The sequence below is a fragment of the Branchiostoma lanceolatum genome, chromosome 18, assembly GCF_035083965.1.
Source record: "Branchiostoma lanceolatum isolate klBraLanc5 chromosome 18, klBraLanc5.hap2, whole genome shotgun sequence".
NCBI lineage: Eukaryota > Metazoa > Chordata > Leptocardii > Amphioxiformes > Branchiostomatidae > Branchiostoma > Branchiostoma lanceolatum.
The window spans coordinates 14942632-14957354 of NC_089739.1; the positions used below are offsets into that span (position 1 = coordinate 14942632).

Below are 14723 nucleotides of genomic sequence, written 5' to 3' on the forward strand. Positions count from 1 at the left end.
ATGGTTGACTGAAATCAATCTAGCAGAACAATAAACCATCCTTTTTTTCTATTATTCTGTCAGTATCATGTACTATCTTTGCACTAATCATATATATGGTAGATTTTGTCTCTAGTCGTGCTGACACCATAATATTTCAACTTGAAACTACCGTCCGCCGCACGCACAATGACGGTGCTGTCGGACAGGGGTGAACATTAATTTGGGAGAGAAGATTCGTCTTGAATATCTTACCGCTAATTACATTTTATACAGCAGCTATTCGTTCCATCCTTGGCTTGAGGAGAGTGCTATGGATATAGACGTGTCCAAGTAAAAAAAATACACGAAAAAACGGCCGTACCGCACACATCAGGCCTCCGGGAACAACCCGTGTGTTGAGTCGGTAGAACGTCACTCAAAGTCAACCCCCACCGTCATGGAAATTTGTACATTATTTATCGGGACGTTAGCTGGATGCCGTAGAAATGGTAATCTTCAACTTCAACTTATTGAACCCCCAGATAACCCCGCGAGGGGCAAAGTAGGGGGGGGGGAGGAGGTCCCAGGCTAAGGCGGGCAGGCCTCCAGCCTGGCGCGGAAAGACTCAACGGTGGGAGCCGTAACAACCGCGCCAGGCAGGGCGTTCCACTCGGGTATGGTGCGGGGGAAGTATGAATATTTGTAAGAGTCTGTTCGGGCGTAAAGTGGTTGAAATTTGAGCGTGTGGCTTCCCCGGGTGCGCCCCTGAGCTGGTTTCAGCACACTATCTGTATTAATATTGATGTGGTTATTAACTAGCTTATAGAAAAAGGTGAGGCGGGCGTTCCTCCTCCTTTCAGAGAGAAGGGTCCACTGCAGGTAATACTACTATGTCCATGTGTTTCTGCTTGTGCTAAGAGCAAACTTTGAGGAAAATATCGCCATCAGTCCACTATCACACACAACATTTAGACAAAAAAGTGTTCCTCGCAAACATTTGTCGTCTGCCGAATAGCAGGATTCTGGGTAACGAATATGGTGGCGGGAAAATTCACCGTAGTGTCGTAGCCATTGCCATTGGTTGTAGCAACAAAGAGGCGTTCTGATGATTAATCACACTTAGAGTCCAGTTGTAGGTTAGCAAAAGAGATTCTCATAAGTTGAATTGTAAATAATTGTGTTGAGCAGGAAGCGGATGTGACATTTGTCTTATAAACCAGCGAACAACTCTGCAGTATAATTCTCCCACGAAGCCCTCAGACTGTGACAATAAGGGACGGAGAGTTTTTCACGTAGCCAACTTCTAATGCATGGTTATCGAAGCTTTTCAGACAGTGTTCTGAATACGTTAGTCTGTCAAGTTTGCATTTCTAGCGGTATTACTGATGTTGCATCTAGCACATATCCCTAAATACCCCGTTTTCGAAAAATCCTGAATTTAAGTACCCCGCGAATTTATGTTACCCAACGTTACATCTGCAAAAAAAGTGCAATTTCTATGATGGCTAACCGTGTGCTGAGGTTCGGTCCAGTTTTGTTATGTGCATGTATTGCATTATTTTATGCTTAAAACTGCTGGATATGCTGGGATACGATATGGACTTGGTTAACAAGTACATCTGCATGCATGGCTCTATCTGCATGGTGTTCAAGCCTTGTATTTTTGGTGCAGAAAAAACTGTTTTTGACCAGGAAGACCAGTCTGAGGATTGACTGTGTACTAAAGGTACCATACCTGCTCCTTGTTAACTGTCTGTGTAAAACATACCGTTGCAGGGCATTCTGGGATCTGGATTTGCCCTGAAGGTTCAAGAACAGGCACGGCAGAAACACTTTGCTCGGAGAAGGCACCCTGCCGCGGCGCTGATACAGGTACCAACTGTCTTCAGGTTTCACCCTACTGTAGCCACTTTCATGACATTGTGTATTATCACAGCTTGGTTTTGTCTTAGATGAGGTCAATATGTATGAGTTTCATGAAGTTTGTATGAATTTGACAGAATTTTTATGAATGCTTATTAGGCACCCCTTTATGAAAGCCAGGACACTTTGTCAGTTCTTGTTGCTTTGTGGTATGGTTCAAATTCCGTTGGTCTGAGGGTGGGGGGGGGGGGTGCGTTAGCCTCAGGCATTAGCCTTAGGCATCAAACCTCTCCACATAAAACAAACCAATGCACTTAATCAAGAAGTGTAGGGGTGCTTGACTGATAAAGCAAGCTGTGGTGAGGCTGCACTGGACTACTAGCTATCAGAAAAGCATTGAGCTTTGATCATGCTTTACATTTTTTGCTTGTTGTGTGTGTTATCTAAGTTGTGGAGAATTGTTCCTGATGTTAATGATGTACCTCTACATAACAGTGCCTGTGGAGGTGTTATGCTGGGGATAAGAACTCTCGTTCCATCGCGACCTGGCTGCCCCACCTGCGAGCGGTGCCTGACAGAAAAGACGCGGCAGCGAAGAAGAAGTCCTTTAAATCCCAACTGTCACGCTTCAGTACCAGCAGTCCTCTGGGTCAGACACTAGAGTCATTCTTATTATCGTACTTACCAGTGTGCCAAAGAACTTGGATACTGCATATCAAACATGGCGGTAGACAAAACACATTTTATTTCAAATTGCTCCTTCTACGATCAAGAAAGGAAGGAGCTGTTTAAACTAAAGAGGCCACCAAGTTCCATCCTAATTTCACCACGTTTACAGACAAAAAGAAAACTACTCTCCTCCTAACATCCCAAAACCAACACATTACACAAAAAGTGGGATCATTCTTCTTCCACTGTCTTGGAAAAAGAAGTCAAACCCAATAAGTTAGAATTTAGTGTCAGTATTCGGACTAGAATAGTCCCAAGTCATGTTATATTGTTACCAATTGTCTGTCCTGTCCTGTCCCATCTTTCATGTTACGTGTACCTGCAATTAACCTACGGGCAAGAACTTGCAAAATAAATAAAATTAATTTTCTTGTCAAAAAAAATATCTTATCAACACGTTTTCAATCAGTCCTCTGATCCTTCTCATGTTGAGATGACCCGAGACCTGCATGTATGTCAGATGACGAGTCATGTGACATCAACAACTGGTCAAAGGTGCTCAGCAGTCTGTAACAGCCCCCGTCTCAGTTGCACGATGGTCGATGAGCCCTAATGTAGATGGCATCTTTCACTTCTCTCAGAAAATAATTTCTGCACTGTGTCCAAAGTTGTGATTTTTATTGTTGTTTTATACATAAAATTTTTGCATGGAATCAAACCTGCTTTTCACTGACCTGCCCCACACCCCCACCCCCAGCCCGCCCAACGGTCAGCAGACTACAGGGGCTGGAGGCCGCAGATGGCGTGGACCAACAGTTCACTACTCAGGTCAGCGCTGACAGCTCCGGAGGCACGGGCAGACAGATGTCTGTTGGTGAGTACATCCTTCAGTAACTCTTGACTATAATAGAACAGTAACTTTAGTTGGTATGTACCTGTAGGTAAGTACCAAGGCTAGCACTGAGACCCTCAGTAGTACTGGTTACTACAGCTTGGGGACTGTGGTTGACTTATACCTATAGTTCAGTACCAAGGCTAGTTCTGAGAGTCACAGTAGTACTAGTTACTACAGCATAGGGACTGTGGTTGACTTATACCTATAGTTCAGTACCAAGGCTAGTTCTGAGACCATCAGTAGTACTAGTTACTACAGCATAGGGACTGTGGTTGACTTATACCTGTAGTTCAGTACCAAGGCTAGTACTGTGAGCCCTGGTAGTACTGGTTACAATAAACAGCATGGGGACCTGAGGTTGGTATTTACCTGTAGTTTAGTACCAAGGATAGTACGAGAGCCTCTTGTTGGTAGTACCGGGGACTGTGGTTCTTATACCTGTAGTTCAGTACCGAGACTAGTACTCTAGACGCTTAGTAATACTGGCAGACAGATAGATAGCTATAGGTACGTAGATTCCTTCAGGTAGGCCAGGGTACTGAATGTGCTCCTAAATGTAGTGATTCCATGGACCAGTAGTTCATCACCAAATTGGGCCTGAGGACCTCATAGTTTGACATTTGTGATTAAGTACACAGTAACATGACAGTATTGTTAAGTCATTTAGATCTATTCTGGATAAAATGTCAGGAACGTTCTTGAATGTTACCTTATGGGATGATATTGAAAGTTCCCAGTTCCATGTGAGGAATACATGTCAGAAGTAACGGGAAGCAGGCATGAACTGTTCAGTACTCAAGCTACATGTGTTCTGGTCCAGCCAGTCTACACTGATAGTCTCCCTGGGACCCTTGGGTAGCAGGCTATGCCATTCTAACCATGAGGATGTACTTTCTACTTTGGTGCCTTGCACTATGTACTTTTAACACAGGTGAAAAGGGATAGCCCTGCTCAGTAACACTCGTGACTTCTATGCATATAAGAGGGAGTCCTGGTATATTTTCCTCTAACCCAATCATATCACCTTCTTTAGCTGACTCAAGCAAGCCTTTGTCTGGGAAAAAGCCTGCCGGGGTTCGATGGCGGGAGACGGTCAACGCTGTCATGAGTAAGTCTTGGTACAGCACCAGACTAACCCCACAGTCTAGCAGAGAGTAACAACCAACTTACTAACTTTCCTGTACTTTCTAACGACAACTGTTACAGAACTCACAGTCTAACCCAGATCTACATCAAGGAAATCTAATAACCTTAGCCATGGTTGTACAGCCATGGCTGTATTATTGTGAACATAATTCTAACTCAATTTACTGTCTGTTTAGTTTCAGTTTCACTCCGCTTCATTTCTCTGGTTGAAATATTACAAGTATAATTATAATAGGTTTGTTGTCTAGATTCTTCAGTACCCAAACTAAAGAAGACCATGATCATGTTGTGTGAGCCTGGAAGAGGTCACCATGTGTGCTGCCTGACTCACGATGGAACAAACGCTCTTTCTCTACTACTTACTGTATCTCACTTACTTTGATTCTTACTTTGACAGGTAGTAGGCATGCAGAACAAATGTATCATGTTATCTACATCAGTAGCAGTATACTAACAGCTTCGTTGTAATTATGTCCTTAATGTGATTAATTGTACCCTAACCAGTGCCTTGTCCTCCCCTGTTGTAGCGTCATACGAGTCGGCAGGATCAGACAAAAGTGGTCTGCGGGACAAATATCGTGTTCGATATACTGTGGAGGACATGGCTGGGTGTAAGTTCTTCAGCATGAGTCGATGTAAACCATCATAATGACTACTTGTGTTATAGCAGAATCTGTTTTCAACAAATGGAGTACATGTTTACAATACACTTTTATCACTAGGATACACCTTTCATATATTCATGTCTTCACAGTAGTTGGACTTATTCATTCATACTTGGGTGTCCATCATCACTCTTTTGATAAGCAGAAGCAGAATTACACATTCACACTACATCTACCCTAAAGAGAGCATGTTCACACTACACCTACCCCAAAGAGAGCATGTTCACACTACACCTACCCTAAAGAGAGCATGTTCACACTACACCTACATGTACCCTGAAGAGATCATGTTCACACTACACCTACCCTAAAGAGATCATGTTCACACTACACCTACCCTGAAGAGAGCATGTTCACACTACACCTACCCTAAAGAGATCATGTTCACACTACACCTACCCTAAAGAGATCATGTTCACACTACACCTACCCTAAAGAGATCATGTTCACACTACACCTACATTTGTACATGTACCCTGAAGAGAGCATGTTAACACTACACCTACCCTAAAGAGAGCATGTTCACACTACACCTACCCAAAAGAGAGCATGTTCACACTACACCTACATGTACCCTGAAGAGAGCATGTTCACACTACACCTACCCAAAGAGAGCATGTTCACACTACACCTACCCTAAGAGAGCATGTTCACACTACACCTACCCTAAAGAGAGCATGTTCACACTACACCTACATGTACATGTACCCTGAAGAGAGCATGTTCACACTACACCTACCCTAAAGAGAGCATGTTCACACTACACCTACATGTACATGTACCCTGAAGAGAGCATGTTCACACTACACCTACCCTAAAGAGAGCATGTTCACACTACACCTACCCTGAAGAGAGCATGTTCACACTACACCTACCCTAAAGAGAGCATGTTCACACTACACCTACCCTAAAGAGAGCATGTTCACACTACACCTACCCTGAAGAGAGCATGTTCACACTACACCTACCCTGAAGAGAGCATGTTCACACTACACCTACCCTATTCTATCTAAATAGGAGAGCATGTTCACACTACAGTGCCTACCTTGCAGTTTTTGTTGGCAGGCTTGCACCTAACTTATTTAGCAAATCTTCTACAGTTATACAATAAAGATTTGTTAAGGTAACGTAACACATTGTATTACATGATATTGTATATTGTACAATTCTTTAATGTAATCATACATAATCTTGCACACTGTATGTTCTGGCCTACCCTCCCAAGATAACTGCAAGCTTAAGGAAGACACATTGTGAATTAAATATTAAGAAAAAAAGAACATTGAAAGAAAACTCACTATCTTGAGGAACTTTAGTCTGCATTGTATCTTCTTGGTAAATTTTCTTGGAGGGGGTGATAGACTGACATGTCTAATTCCTGTTGATGCAGCTGGTTGAAGCACTAACTGTCTCATACTTTGGCCAATCTCAGCTCATTCAACTTACTTTTCTTCTCATAGGTGTCCCGTCAGGACAGCCAGGCTCATGCATGCCAAGAACTCTTATTATATTTTTCCTACAGATCAGCTAACTTGTTGCCACTTACCTAGTCACTACTAGACTCTAGCAGACTCCATCTATTAGGTTGCTGGAGAAATAGTAGAAATTGCCAGATAGACTAAATAATATGCCAAAGGGGCGAGACAGTTGGTACAGTTTGCAACCTAGTGACAGGCTCCTAGTGAGTCTGTCTGGAGGCGCTAGTTCTTCATTTGTTGAAATAATGGGTGGATTACTTTTAGACCATTTGAAGAAGGTGACTTTCGACAGACGTTCTAGGCTGCAAACTTCTTGGATGGCTGGTTAACCTCTCTGGTATATTACACGTTTACAGACAAAAAAGAAAATTATTCTCCTCTTAACATCACAAAGCCCAGACATTGTGGGATCATTTGTCTGCCACTTTATCAGAAAATGAAGTCAAACCCAATAAATTAGAATTTAGTGTTAATATTTAGACTAGAGTAGTCACATACTATTTGACAATGTATACTGTTCATCACTGTCTGTCTATCCCTTTTATGTTACTCGCAATGAGCCTACGGGCAAGAACTTGCAATAAACTTTAACGTTGGGTAACCTAAATTCGGGATTTTTCCGATAATGGTTGACTGAAATCAATCTAGCAGAACAATAAACCATCCTTTTTTTCTATTATTCTGTCAGTATCATGTACTATCTTTGCACTAATCATACATATGGTAGATTTTGTCTCTAGTCGTGCTGACACCATAATATTTCAACTTGAAACTACCGTCCGCCGCACGCACAAGTGCGGTGCTGTCGGACAGGGGGGCACATTAATTCGGGAGAGAAGATTCGTCTTGAATATCTTACCGCTAATCACATTTTATACAGCAGCTATTCGTTCCATCCTTGGCTTGAGGAGAGTGCTATGGATATAGACGTGTCCAAGTAAAAAAAATACACGAAAAAACGGCCGTACCGCAAACATCAGGCCTTCGGGAACAACCCGTGTGTTGAGTCGGTAGAACGTCACTCAAAGTTCACCCCCACCGTCATGGAAATTTGTACATTATTCATCGGGGCCTTAGCTGGATGCCGTAGAAATGGTAATACTACTATGTCCATGTGTTTCTGCTTGTGCTAAGAGCAAACTTTGAGGAAAATATCGCCAACAGCCCACTATCACACACAACATTAAGACAAAAAAGTGTTCCTCGCCAACGTTTGTCGTCTGCCGAAAAGCAGGATTCTGGGTAACGAATATGGCGGCGGAAAAATTCACCGTAATGCCGTAGCCATTGGCTGTAGCAACAAAGAGGCGTTTTGATGATTAATCACACTTAGAGTCCAGTTGTAGGTTAGCAAAAGAGATTCTAATAAGTTGTATTGTAAATAATTGTGTTGAGCAGGAAGCGGATGTGACATTTGTCTTATAAACCAGCGAACAACTATGTAGAATAATGCTCCCACGAAGCCCTCAGACTGTGACAATAAGGGACGGAGAGTTTTTGACGTAGCCAACTTCTAATGCATGCTTATCGAAGCTTTTCAGACAGTGTTCTGAATACGTTAGTCTGTCAAGTTTGCATTTCTAGCGGTATTACTGATGTTGCATCTAGCAAATATCCCTAAATACCCCGTTTTCGAAAAATCCCGACTTTAAGTACCCCACGAATTTATGTTACCCAACGTTAAATCATTCCATGTATTTGGCCTATTTCTGCTATTTATTCAGCAGCCTATATATGGAGTCTGGTAGAGGCTAGTCACTACTGCTGTTCCAGCATAGATGTTGTCCTACTGACTGCAGCATTTCCCTGTGCCATGCTTAACCATATGTGAACTGTTGGGGCTATCTTCTGCTATGCACTGTGCTGTTCATAGATATGTTCACTTAGATAACTAATATGCAGACATTAGATTTTGATTTAAAAACACTACTTAAAGTACATGTACCTCCCATAAAACGTCTACTCCTAACTAGATTTCATGTACTGATGCCGTTTAATTTTATTGGCTTAGGCTTTTTCCCTAACCTTTCTCATGACAATGCTAACCAAGACCTGATTTTTCTCTTCCTCTATCATTATCATTTTCAATTTCGTTGCCCTTTTCTTTCTGTTTCATTTGTGTTGTGCTGCATGATTTTGGGTTCAGTTTCTGTTTTACTCGGTTGTTCAGATGCGCTGTCGGAGGAAGAGTACCACCAGCCTTGGGGTCTGGCCCGCCTCTCACCAGCTCACAAGAATGCCATCCGTGCAATAAGGTAAGCCATGTTTGTTTGTTTGTTAGTATGTTTGTTTTGCGTAACCGGTAAACCACCTTGAGGCCTAACACACCAGTTTTGTACAGTTAGGTACAAGCTGAGTTAGACTGGGCAGTAAGGTTTGATGTACTCACACTGGGATGGAACCCTACTTTTATTTAAGTGCAGTAGATCTCAGGCATGATCAAGGTGTGCCCATCCGAGAGGACGTCCCTAACCAAAGGTAGGTACCCAATAGACATACATTGTATTTGCCTCCAATTATACACTTATGGAGATGAACTGGCTTGCAAATGTACTTGGCAAAAAATGCCAGCTGATGCACTAATAGCCATCAAGTGGAAAGTGATCTTGAACCTCTGTCAGAAGCTCTGAAGAAGGTGTCTGACAGACAACGAAACGTCAGCAGGTAAGACGTTACTGGTTGTGTAAAAAGAAAAAAATATCCGATACCGAAGCAGTTTAGCTCCAACATTACATACAATATGTAAAAGAAGTACCCCAGTGCAGAACATGCCATATGTACAATGAATGTGTATAACCCAGTGTACAACATGCAGTATGGTTGTACACATCATGTGGATGCACCACAGTGCAAGGCAGGCAAGAAAGTACTATTACTACATGTAGCAGATTCTGAAGTACATGTTGTTCATGCTATGTATTCAAGATGTACCCTTAAGTGACAACCACAGTATAAACAGACTGACTCACCCTGAATTCTTCCACTTTTTTTTCAGAAAAATCAAGTATTTTGTTGCCAGACGGAAGTTCCGAGAAGCATTGAGGCCGTACGACGTGAAGGATGTGATAGAACAGTACTCCGCTGGGCATGTTGACCTGCTGGCCAGGGTCAAACATCTGCAGAGCAGGTTAGTAAAGCTCCTTCTGTGTGAAGGTTACCTGATGTTAATACTGCCTTGTTCCATGATAGAGATACTTAGCAGCAGAAGTGACTGCTCTTGCTCTGCAGATACTACAGTTACTGTAAATGCCTTTAAGTTCACGCTGATTTAATTTCTCGGTATGTAGAAAATTAACTGTTCGCGTCGCGGTGGCTTTAAGTTTGCGGTTGAAACAATGTGGTGGGCAAGCAGAAGACAAAACAAGCATTTTCTCTGTGGTTTTAATATCTCAGTGAACCTCAAACATAAAACTAAAACAAATTCAAGTGCACTTACAGTATATGTGAACTATTTAGTTACTAGATTATGTTAATTGTGAACTATTTAGTTACTAGATTATGTTGATTGACTATATTATCCCTTGTGTTATCTTAGGTTGGACGAGATTTTAGGGTCTTCTTCACGATCTCCTGGACACACCAAGGACAAGTACGCCAATGACCCCAAGATGCCCATGCAGAACCGAGTTATCCGACTGGAAAAACAGGTACCCTCCATTAACATTGATCCGCTGGGTAACAATTTTGCCACTTTGAAAAACAGTGGGTTTCGGAGATCTCTAGTGCAGCACCCCCCAGGTATGCACAGCTTATATATACAGGAGTGCATTATACTGGGGGACGTTGGATTGGAGATCTGTACTTGTTTGGATGTATCTTCTCAGGGTGGGGGAATTATGTACCATGGTGGAATTATGTTAGTAGATCTTATAACTTCAAGATTTGAAAATCATCATCCAACCACTTTAATTTGTACATCATTATCTGACTTCTTGAGAAGCAATGTGTATTCCAGTGGTTTTAAGTCCTGCCTCTGGACCAAGAAGTCGTGAGTTTGAATCCCGGCTGTGTCGCTCACCCTACATGCACAATACTGGAAAGGGTTGCAGTCCTTGTTAGGATGGGTTGTTAAGCCGTGGTCATTGTGCTTGTCAAAAAGAGTTGGGCAAATGTATAATGAACATGTAACTAAATACTGTACATTGCATCTGTCTTCTCTGTCACGACCAGTGCATGAAGAGTAGCTCAACTGCTAATTTCAGCTGAACTGGTTGAAGATCTGGTGCACATCTGGTGTGGTTTATTATGTGCAGTTTACCACCATACATGTACATGACGTTTTTATCTGTCTCTCTGCAGGTCCACAATATTGACCAGAAATTGGATGTACTCATCAACATGATGCATCAAAAGTCACCTGACCCTGGTTCCCATGGTGATAAGGAAAATGGTGACCATGGCAACAAAGTAAACTCTGACCCAGGTTCCCATGGTGATGGAGCAAACACTGCTTGCCATAGTAACCAAATCAACCTAATACCCGACAACGCTGGGAGTACAGACTGCATAGAATTGCAGCGGCCGTCCCAGAGCGGACGCACCCGTGCTTTACCACGGCAGTCTGCGACGGTTATTTCGGAAAGCGACCCTTCCGAAGGCGATACCACTGAGACGGCCTCCTATCAGAAGGCGGCCAAAGATACGCAGGACTGTGTTGAGTTGACAACGTTTTCTGGCGAGGAAATGGCGGGGAACGGCCACCAGACAGGAAACAGAAGAGCGAAACTCTCCTCAGACAGTGACTCGAGCTTACGGATGCTGGGAAAGGAAACAGACATAGTGTAGAAAAATTGCTGAAAGAATTAAGTTGTAACATGGCGAAGGAATGAAGGATTGTCATTTACCTGTAACATTAGTATTTTGAGAATCGTGTCTTATATTGGAAGAATGAAGATTCACCTGTTTGGTGGAGGAAAATAAGATAATATCGCTGCATTCTAGAAGTACAGTGGTGCGACCTCACAGCAGTCCTGATGTTGCTCTCAGCTTTGGTGGAACGCTCTGTGCCAGAATGAATATGTAAGGTCCAATTCTACAAAACTATGGGGAACCTTTGTTGTCAGGTGCTGAAAAACATCTCAAATGTACACAAAATGTTGGGAGCTGGTGGAGTGCAAGAGGACATTCTGACGGAACAGGAAGGAAACCATGCAGCAGCCGGTTTGTGTTCCAGCTAGTACAGCTTTGTAGAATTCATGAAGTATTCTGTACATGTCTGTTAGAGCTGAAGTCTTCCGTGGCAGCTCTCTGTGTCAGAGATGTTATTCCATACAGTAGACGTACCTGTACGTCTACATTCAGTTCAGTTGGAATATATTTTAACAACCCAGGAAAATACTAGTTATAAGTAGCATAGGAAAACCCAGACAGCAGGTGACGTTAGGACACAGTGGCAGGTTCTGTGGGAAGTGGGTCAATTGCATTTATTTATAAATCACATTATCAACCCTAGGCATAAAACAGTGCAATGGAAGGTAAGCTTTTGTTACAGACCTATAGAAGCCCACAATGTGGCACATGTATTTCATATCACAATACATCTTTTTTAACTCAGAAAAACTCATACTGTAGCTAATGATATGACAGGAACCGGACTTGTTTAGAGATGGACCAAAGACTTACCAGAAAGATGATATTTGGGCAAAACCCACCAAGCTAATATAACCCATGTGTTGATGCAATGATAAAAGTCAGTGCTCAGTAGTTACCAACCCAGGCTGATATGAAGTCCATGTAAAGTAGGTGCAGTGTCATACATGTAACAAGTTAGTGTCACTAGCATCATTTTGTTGAGTAGTGCAGTTAGGGATAGTGATGGGGTTATCCTTATTTTATGCTGACATTTTCAAATGCATTGACGAACCCTGGGTCTACCCTTCATGTTAGTCGCACACTCAGACAGAAAAGTGAATTCCAGGTAGATACATGTATTTTTTTCATCTAAGAGCCGGGTTTAATGCTACATTGTGTTTTGCAGAAAGCTGAGTTATTCCTGCAGTATTTACAATTGATAATGCCAACCTCAATGTTTCCTTGGATTTGTTATATAAGACTGTTAAGTGTACAGTAACCATATATGGAAACTATCACCGTATTCCCTGAATACTGAATATAAACATGGATGATTTTCTAAACAGGACATAGATAAGGTAACAACATAGGTCAGGTGTTTCTGGCTGCAGTTGATATGCATTGTGAAAAACGTGGGTGCAGTTATATGAACATGTTATATTACCCACAGCAATCATGTAATGTAACAGAACCTGGGTGTTTCAGATGCTGCCGTTGTGTGCAAAGTGACCTGGGTTTTGTGCATAAATGCAGTTCTGTGTCATGTACAAAACCTTCAAGTGGCTGTTTTCCAGAGTTAACCCAAACCAGTTAGAGATGAACCAAAGCCCAGTTGTTGTTCCACAGGTCAGTTCTGATGGACAGAAATGTGGTTGTCGCACACCTGTATATTCATGAAACAGAACATGGGTGTCGCGATCGTTTCCCACAGCAGTCATTTGTAAAGTAACACAGCCTGTGTGTTTTGAACACTGTACAGTTTTGAAGAAACTGAAGTAACAAAACCCAGGTATGTACTGGGTGTGTATATAAATGAATGTGTGAGATTTGCAGTATTACTGAGAATGTGCAATGAAGATAATGCACTATGATAACTTGCAGCTCTTTCAGGTCTAGCTTCATGTAATTTCATAATACTCTTTTACAGTTATTTATTGGCAGTGTTATTTATTGGCAGTTATATGTACACTGAGGTACAAAGGCAAAATTTTTCTACGTATTTTATGTGCAACTTTGTATAAAGAATCCAGATTCAATGTTGCACATTCCTTGCAATCACTGTACTCTTACTCTACATCATGTCTGCTTTCAGGAATGATTGCCCTGTTGAATCATGTACATCTATAGTACAGAAAATCTTTCAAGTCCTGGGGAACATCTTCTTTATGTCTTCCAACTGACAAGGATTTTTGGTTCAACTTATTTTTTAAGAAAACAATATTGTGATCCCAAGTTTTTGTGCAACGGTTGAACACAGATCTGATATGTTACATGTTGTATGAGCTGCAAACTGGGAACTATAAAATGCACTGCGAGTCTAGATTTTCTTCCTACATCTGTGCAAGCAATATGTAAACAGAAAACAATACAGCCAGTCTGGCTTGTCCTGGCAATACCAAACAACATAATATAGTGTTATGGTGAGAGAGGATTTCTGAGTGCAACTCTGGATGTACATGTGTATATTTATATGTTTTAAACTGACTGACTGTCTTTGTATTGCAATAAAACCCTTACAAGTTATACCAGGTATATCAGGCTGATGGTGGGTATCTTGTGATATCACTTGTCACTGTTGATTAGGTATATCATCAAGTTTGTAGATATGAGTGCTGATGGAAAGTTATTTTGTTACTTTGCTGTGTTTTTATTGGAAAACTTCTTATGAGTGTGTGTGTGTGTGTGTTTGAAGCTACGGTATATTCAGCACGAAATGTTTGGAAATATGAATTAACTTAATCATATCTCTGTTGTTACTTCATCACTAATGTAATAATTATGTATCACTGGAAAGCTTATTTAGTACCCGTAACAGTGATACCATATTTGTCTGACCCGACTTCAATGTTTAACGCCAGAGTTCATTATGCGAGTGTCACAAGACATACCCTACTGACATTGTATCTGACATTGGCCAGGGAATTTTTGCATGTTTGTGCGGCGACTAATTTTAATTACCCAGGAAATCAGTCATGATGCTCACTGCATAAAAGCATCATCCTGAGGTACCATTTTATAGGAAAATATCCAGTGAACACATTATGCTAATCATTACAAAGCAGCAGACATATGATGAAGAGAAATGTTGGCTCTTATCTTTTGCAACTGCTCACATAACCCTGGTGCTGAACACCTGAATGTACGATCATAGCGAACGGGATATCATTGTATATACAGGGCACTTCATTAGCTTTTCAGTTATAACTGATACAATGCATTTCATAAAGTATTAACAGAGATATTATCTAAATTTCT

General features: G+C 41.7%; 1 protein-coding gene across 10 annotated transcripts in view; it reads left to right on the plus strand.

The window, feature by feature from the left end:
* The window catches only part of LOC136424152 (potassium voltage-gated channel subfamily KQT member 1-like), a 70608-nt gene extending 56608 nt beyond the window's left edge, over positions 1-14000 (plus strand). For 8 of the 10 annotated variants that reach the window (XM_066412637.1, XM_066412638.1, XM_066412639.1 and 5 more), the window contains 9 exons: positions 1738-1833; positions 2320-2473; positions 3251-3367; positions 4422-4496; positions 5062-5145; positions 8848-8932; positions 9673-9804; positions 10213-10324; positions 10977-14000. In XM_066412637.1, the coding sequence (XP_066268734.1) occupies positions 1738-1833; positions 2320-2473; positions 3251-3367; positions 4422-4496; positions 5062-5145; positions 8848-8932; positions 9673-9804; positions 10213-10324; positions 10977-11462 (1341 nt within the window). In that variant the 3' untranslated portion in view covers positions 11463-14000. The remainder of the gene's footprint in view (positions 1-1737; positions 1834-2319; positions 2474-3250; positions 3368-4421; positions 4497-5061; positions 5146-8847; positions 8933-9672; positions 9805-10212; positions 10325-10976) is intronic. The other 2 variants (XM_066412633.1, XM_066412636.1) reach the window with 2 other exon arrangements.
* The last annotated feature ends 723 nt before the right edge of the window (positions 14001-14723 follow it).